Here is a 7,841-nt window from a genome sequence, read left to right as displayed (position 1 = left end):
AACTGAGGTGGATGAAACACACTTTCAGATACAGCGACATAAAACAGAGATACCAGGTCAAGTACTGGAAAAAGAACCAGTATGAGAAGGTAAGTCTTAGAAAGTGCAGAAGTCCTGTGTTTGTATTTGCTGGGCAAATGGGACAGTTCCTCTCACCTCTGTCATTTGTGCTTCCTTTTTCTCCCCAGACTCTCCAGCAGTTAAACATCAGCAATGATGAGCCTCCCTTCATCTTCACCCTTCAGATGCTGGCATCATCTACAGAATATAGGGGGAAAATGCGTGCAAGGGTGAATACGCCTCAGGAGTATGAGGGGCCTTGGAGCGAATGGAGTGAGGAGTTTGCCTGGAAGACTGAGAATGGTACTTTACATGCAGGCTGTTTCTGTAGGGTTTTGTGGTGTGTTAATGGCTGAAGTGCCTCTGTAGAAAGATACATTCTCTCAGCTGGGGTTGCAGTGAGGTCCAGCCATGAGCTAGCTTGTGTCACTTAACAAGGTCTCTGTCCTGTCTGCATCATTGCAGTACAGCAGCAACGCTAATGAAGAAGGTGAGCATGAATGACCTTTTAGTTTCCTTCCTGCTGCCCTTCACAAGATGAGTCCAAACAACCGTAAAGGTTTCCACATGGAGAATCGAGCAAAGATCCTGCCCAAAAGATCTTCCTTGTTTCCTGATTCCAGTAGTCCTTTCTGCTATCAGTGTCTGATGAGCCCAAGATTGCACAAAGACAGATTATAAGCCTTCAGTCTTTTGTATTTTCCAAGTGACCATAGGGCTGTGTAAAACACCCAGTAGAGTTTACTGGAGTTAAAACCTTTACGTGGTTTTTGCTGTTTCTGCACTTAGAGGCTGAATGTCTTCTACCATATGGTCTTGTGTCCAAAGTAATACAGTCTTGCACAACTTTTCCTGAGGAAGCTTGTAGTGGTAAGACAATAGACAATTTTTGATGAGTGTACTTAGGAAAAAAATTGGTATGTTTGTGATGATAAGTTGCGGCCATTAGCAGACGAAGGTCTTTGAAAAATCTCTGAGACCCCCATCTCTTCAGGGCTGTACAGAGTAAGGCAGACCTAAGATGCCTGAAGACGTGCCTGGTGTTCATGGTAGAGTAAGGTACCTAACCATTTTTTTATTAGTATGAATTGTTCAGGCCACGTTTGGTCTGTCCCACTTTGGTGGGTATCTGAACAGTCTGAAGGCCTCATGTTCCTATCCCGTGATATGCCACCTACATTCCCTCAATTTGTTTGCATGAAAAGTGACCGGAGTGAAAAACCTGTTGTGGGAAGCCTCCCCTCTACAAGTGGATACCTATTTCTCTGTTCTCTGTTTCAGTTCTGTCACCAGTGGTTCTCCCAGTGATGATCCCAGCTCTCATCATCACTTCGCTAATAGTTGCTTATTGCAGCTACAGGTATTTCCTCAGGTAGGTTTGTGTTGTGACTAGGAGATCTGGCAGAGTGTTGGCCATGTGGGTGGCATAAAGGCTGAGGCACTTCTTGTTCCCCGTGAGAGAGCGGTCTATGTAAAGATTATCCTTGGAGTGCAATGGGCAGCCTTGTGCATGTCAGTGCAAGGGTGAGAGCTGGGTGGTGGTGTGCCAGGGCCTTGGTGGTGTCTCGCTGTGCAGAGTTGTAAAATTTACTGGTTGCAGCCACGTTGAGAAGCAAATCTTGAAAACTGTGTTGTTGTTGTAGGAAGAAGCAAATATGGGAGGAAAAGATTCCAAACCCCAGCAAGAGTCTCCTGATCCAGAGCTACCTGGGGGTAAGTGGGCATTGTAAATTGCAATTTGTTCCTGGAGAACTACAACATGGAGTATTTCCAGGGTGAAAAGAAAGTAGGGAGGTGTGTGTTGGGATGTTTGGTTGAGGAGGAGCTGCCAGCTCAGGGTCTGAACTGTCACTGAGCAGACTGCTGTCCTGTCTGGGAGGATTACAGAGCTTGGCTGAGCCTCATGAAACCCTTCACTACAGGCTTTGGTTTTCTGCCTGTTTTCCTACCCTAGTATCCAGGACCTGAGAGTTGAAAAAGAAAACCATCTCTTCCCTCTGATGTATCTGGGCATGTTTGCCATTCCTCACCTTCAAAATGCCTCCCAGACTCCTCATACATTAAACCTGCTGTCCCTAAATGGACTTGATCCTTCTCTGCTACTGGTCAGGACGTTGCCTGACTCCCTTCAGTGCTACCTTCTATAGTCTTTGCATGATTACCTCCCTATATACTCTTCTGCAGTTACTGGAGGTTGACTTCATACTGTGAGAGCTATATGGCCTCCTATATGCTGTACTTCCTGGACATGGACATTTTCCTCTATGTAAGAAAGGAGAGAGAAAAGGAAATGCATAGTTTGCACAGTCGTATCTTTGGAGGCATTTTGAAAAGAAAGTGGCTTCTTTTTTCTTCCATCCTTCTCCCTCACCCATTTCCTGATTTCACCTGCAAGGTGAATGCAAATCTTATGATTCCAAGAAACTATATCCCAGGAGTGGATATCACCAGAAGAACCACTGCATGGAGCATAGTTGAAGTTTTATGAGAAGAGTGGCCGGGTTTCTTGCTGGAGCTGACTCTTGCATGTTTCAGTTTCTCACTATCGTAATTTCACAGCTGTATCTGTGTGCCTCCCCTGGAACTGTAGGATTTGTGTTTGACCTCACATCTCTATTTCTTTAAGGCAATGTTGCCAATCACCATTCTACAGCCAGAGAACTCATGCTATTTTTTGCCACTGTGTTTTATCTTAAGCTAAATGACTTCCACTTCATCTCTGGCTCCCTTCAGTGCAAATCAATGACGTGCAACTCCAGAGAAGAGTGGTCTTTACAAACATTAACTTAAAAGTTACTTATCCAATTCCAATATTTTAAGTTTTCCACACCTGTCTCCTCCACCAGCCTCACCCTCTACCTCGCAAGTCCTTTTGTCCCATTTTGTAGTTTTACCTTCAGTGGAATGCCTGCTCTTAGCATTGCTCTTGAGGATGCTGCATATGGTGGGCTGCCATGGTCCTCAGCTTGTTTGGCACCCAGTATTTCTCAGCCCCTTATTCAGTCAGCAAGCAATGTCTCTCAGGCATGCATCCAGTCAGCAGTTGAACAGGGGAAGTGTGGTGCACCAGACTGCTTTACATGATGCATATCTGCATGTTTTGCAGGCTCAGAAAAATCCCCCTCACAGATCAGTCATTGTTCTAAAGTTCCTTCTGTTTCACTTGGCTGTCAACAGACTTCATCAACTTTTTTTTCTGTCCATGCACAATAATCAACACCAGTACAGGGCCATCCACCAGTCTAAAAAGTTCTGCTATCTATCTCATACTCAGTTTTCTGTTTGCAAGTGCTCTCTGTTCTTAGTCTTGTGGTTTTGAGAGTTTTCACCCCTGTAGCAAATTCCCTTACCTTAAACATTGTAAGCATCCCAGCAGTCCTGTTTCTCTGGTCAGTCAGCACAGAAGGACAGTCATTATAGCTCTACAAGTGACATACTGCTCTGAGTGTCCTCATGTGCTGCTGAATCAGAGTAGACATTGCACAAAACAGCATCTTTGAAGTTTATTGGGATGGGATCCTGCAGCTGCAGCAGCCCCTGACTCCTATCCTGCATAAAGACAGGTCAGTGATAGACAACGTGGAGGTGAAGCAATAGTCTTCTGGAGGACAGGGCATACTTTGTAGCCACTGCTGTGGGATTGCTTCCACATTGCCATCCATTGTGACTGGAAGACTGAAGAGAAGTAAATCTCAGCTCGTTCTGACTAGAGAAGGAAGGTTGACATGTGAAGAGATCTGCAGACTGGTGCAAGGATGAAGGAGGGAAAAGCTGATAGAAGATGTTAGAACTAATCAAAGTGTTGTGAGGCTGCCAGGAATGCATTCAGACTGGCAGTTTTTTAAACCTGTGTCCATCTATTAAAGATTGCCTGTAGCAATGTTACCACTGTGTTTAGGTGGGAAAACAGCACGGCCCAAAAAAAATTGAGAATAGCAAAGTTGCTGAGACATAAGTTCTTTGGAAAATATTACTTCTAAAATATAGGTTGGTACATTGGTAAAACTATGCAATGTGAATGCCTGGAAACTCATTCTTGTGTGGTCTATCACAAATGCGCTATCAGCATTATTGTGTCCATGGCTCCTGACTCTTCCTGGCCTTAAGATGACCTCTCTTTCCTCAGAAGTGTTACAATCTTCATTTTCTGTTTTCAGGAAGCTGTCAGCCAGTGGCCAGCCAACCAGGTGGGCTTCAATGGGCAGAACACTTCTGAGGAGGTGGAGCAGATCAACTGCTTCGAAGTGCTGGATGGGTAAGTAAGCAGACTACTCCCTATTCCTTTCTTGAAATTTTCCTTATTAACCATGGGGTAAGAGTAGGCTATGCAAGATATCACCCATTGCAATGGGGAGGACAAACCATTTTCACCCTTGTCTCTCCTACACCTTCCAAACATCTATGGAAATGGTAATGAATTGTTGCAGCTGCAGACCTTGACTTCCCTGTCTGGAAATCTGAGGACAAAACTCGCTTCCTTTCTTCCTCTGCATTTTCTTTGGAAATAGGTTTGAATAAAAGGCATTGACCTAACAGGGTTGAAAACCTGTTGGCTACATTCCTCCCAGCCCACCTGAACACAACCTCCCTCTCATGAAAGTGCCCATACTCCTTTACCTCTGCATCCTCTGGAAATGGCATACTTTCCACTCCTTGAAGAAAAGTCTGACTTTGAAAGTGGAATGTGAGCAAAGAAGAGCTGCAGGGGTCCTGGCCAGTGTGCAGCTGATCAGAAATAGCTCCAAATTGTCCATACAGTCTCAATTGTGTCAGGTCTTCAAAGAGGGAGTGGGGAGTTGACCATAAGACCCTGTCTGGAAACTATCATACATTGTAGAGCACTTGAGGAGCCTGACACAAATTAAATTGTCTCTTGGGTTTTGTGATAATTATCTGCCTCTTAGAAGAGAGTGTCAGCTCTTTTTAATATATACTTTTATAAGTCATGTGAAGGAAAGACGGATTTCGTTTGTTACTTCTTTGAAATCTTTGTCTTCTCCTTTGTCTAGCTTCACATCCAGTGCTTTTAAGAGACAGGGGCCCTTTATTTTGAAGAAGTAACTGCAAAGTATCACTGAAAGCTTGAGAGCTGCATAAATGCTGATGCTAGCAGTCACGTTTCCTGAGTCTATACTGCTAAATAAATCACGGCCAAGACGTAGTATCAAGCACTGCCCTGCAACTGCTTGCACTGCTTTGTTGTCAGTGCTCTCCCTGCCATGGTTTGGCCTGTGCCAACTACTGCTCTCCAAGATAACATCCTGGCACAATGTGGGAGATAGCAACCATTCCCAGTGGGCAACATAGAAATGACTGTACCAGGTTAGGCTGTGTCCAGTGTCCTTCAAAAGTATTCTAGCAGGCTTTGCACCCAGGCTGGGCAACACACATCCTATTTCACACTGCGGATACAGCTGTAGCACAGTGGTCACAGTATGTCATGCACTTTGAACTGAAAAAAAACCTCCGAGACACAGAACCTTAGCTGTGTTTTAGACAGCAGAGACACTGTGGGAGACCCAGAAGACTACCATGGCTATGCAGTGTGGACACAGCCAGTCTATGCCACTTTACCAGAGGGACAAAGAATGGCCCCTGTCCCTCTTATTTATAGCAAAAACATAGCTTTTCCTAAAAGCTGTTTTATGCTTCCACATCTTGGCATTGAGAAAAGTTGATGGTAGAGAGTTGATCTTTTGCTGTGCCACAGAAAATACTACAGATATGAACAAAGGTCCTTTCTGGTTTCCTGGAAGATAGTGTACCCCCTTAGTGTATCTCCTGTTTATATGCAGTTATCACCTTAGTGAGCTGTCAGCTAGAGAGCTGAGTCCTGTGTTTTTTCACCTGTACAGGATGACTAAGAGACCAGCAGAGTTCCATGGAGCTGAGGTAAAAACAGGGCAGGCTTCCCATGCTAGACTGGCTCCACAGAACTCCTGTCAGACTTCTGAAGTGCCACATAAATCCTCACTTTCATCGTCCGCACTTGTCTGCCCACTGAATCAGACTGCTGGTCCATCCTGCCTGTTGGCAAGGCTTCCATGCAAGAGTGCTGCTCATGCAAATATCACTTCCCAGAATTGCTTCGCTTTCAATGGTCCGTACTTGTACAGCTCCATGATGTCCTCCCAGCCTGACATGCATCAGACTCTGGAAGTGGACTCAGTGGGAGTCCGGGAGAAATCAGTTTCCCTTCAGTATGTGACCCTCCCAAAGGAAGACTGTCTCCTGGCTGCACAGAGGAAAGAACAGCCAGGAGCAGGTCCTCCACAGCCCTTTCTGCTCCCAGAGAAGAAGGAAACAATACAGCAACTTGACAATAAGAAAGAAGTCTCGCCAGCCCCACCAGCCTGTGGGAAAGGCACAGATGTAAGGACAGAAGAGCAGAAGTCTCCAAAGGCTCTGAGCAGCATCACATCTCCTCAGCACTGCTTCTTGGAGTACATCACCACAGAGAGCCTGTTACTGCCATCAGCCAGCGTCTCAGCGCTCCCACCACTCGCCACTGCTAGGGACTTACCTCATGACTCATAGGAGCCCCAGCCCTGCAGTGACCACTCTTGCCATGAGTTTTCTCCTGAGAAAACTGGTGTCATGGTCCCAGATTCAGGTCAAGCACCAACCTCTTCTCCTGAATTGCACCTGGATATGTTTAGAGACCTTTCAGGTCTCCATGGACCTTCAGAACCCACAAAAATGTCCTTATATATTTCTAAAGAATATTTTTTTTTCCCAAAGAACTTGTGTTGCAGAACAACATAGTCATATTTAATCCTGGCAGCATCATAACAGTACTCCTCCATTATGGCTCATTGCTACCTTGTACCCAACCTAAAACCCAGTAAGAAGGTGCAAATGAGTCAGAAAGATCCCCAAGTGTATTTGGTTTACGTGGCAAGGTTTGGGTAATGAAGACGCTACAAGGTTGGCTTCTGTGAGGTGCCAGAAGCTTCCTCCATGTCTGACAGTGCCAGTTTGAGCTAGCTGCAAGATGAACCCACTGCTGGCCAAAGCCAGAAGTGAAGGTGAGCCTGGGAAGAGGCATTGGGGGTGGGGGAAGGTGTTTTAAGATTTATTTTTATCTCTCTTTATTCTACTCTGGTTTGATTGTTAATAAATTAAATTAATTTCCCCAGGTCGAGTTTTTTTTGCCCATGACGGTAATCAGTGAGTGATCTCCCTGTCCTTATCTTCACCCACATGCCTTTCATCACATTTTTCTCCCTCTGCCCAGTTGAGGAGGAGGAGCAATAGAGTGGCTTGGTGGGCACCTGGTGGCCCACCACACCAAGCAAATAAGTTCTGGAAATCCATTAAAATTATCGGAGAGCCTGCAGATGATGGGGGATCCATCAGTGTCAAGGAAGACAATGCACAGAATATTGACAACATTCAGATCTTTGGAATACTAAAAAGAAAGCTTTTGTTGAAAGGAAAGCTGCTAGCTTTGAGATTCAGAAAAGCCTGCTGGAGTTGTAGAGGTCTTAGATAACTAAGACAAAAATTTGAAAATTGAGATCATCATTACGTCTTCCAAAAATGCTGCCTCTCCTCTCCAGCTTCTAGTCCAACATGGTGAAAGATATCAAGCAAGCCTATCCCTTTCTTAGTCATCTTAAGGTGTTTGGTAAAAGGAACAGGCCATAATTCCAATGTACCTGCATTTAGATAGGCTTGCTTCACATTCCCCTGCTAGGTCTGATTAGTAGGGGAAGAAGCCAGATTTAGCTAAGGCTCCTTTCTAAAAACAGGTAATTTCAGTTCAATCCTCTCAGGTT

General features: G+C 45.0%; 1 protein-coding gene across 1 annotated transcript; it reads left to right on the top strand.

The window, feature by feature from the left end:
• Positions 1–8: 8 nt before the first annotated feature.
• Positions 9–6,908, top strand: CSF2RB (colony stimulating factor 2 receptor, beta, low-affinity (granulocyte-macrophage); the record flags this gene model as incomplete). Its single annotated transcript, XM_010180438.1, is given in 7 exon segments — positions 9–89; positions 189–363; positions 1,342–1,432; positions 1,704–1,786; positions 4,222–4,315; positions 5,856–6,781; positions 6,784–6,908. Coding segments are annotated over 7 exon segments (1,575 nt in total), but the record flags the coding sequence as incomplete, so codon positions are not given.
• Between the last annotated feature and the right edge of the window lie 933 nt (positions 6,909–7,841).

Source organism: Mesitornis unicolor, unplaced genomic scaffold, assembly GCF_000695765.1.
Source record: "Mesitornis unicolor isolate BGI_N332 unplaced genomic scaffold, ASM69576v1 scaffold10483, whole genome shotgun sequence".
In the NCBI taxonomy this organism is placed as follows: domain Eukaryota; kingdom Metazoa; phylum Chordata; class Aves; order Mesitornithiformes; family Mesitornithidae; genus Mesitornis; species Mesitornis unicolor.
This window is presented reverse-complemented; position numbering and strand designations above follow the sequence as displayed.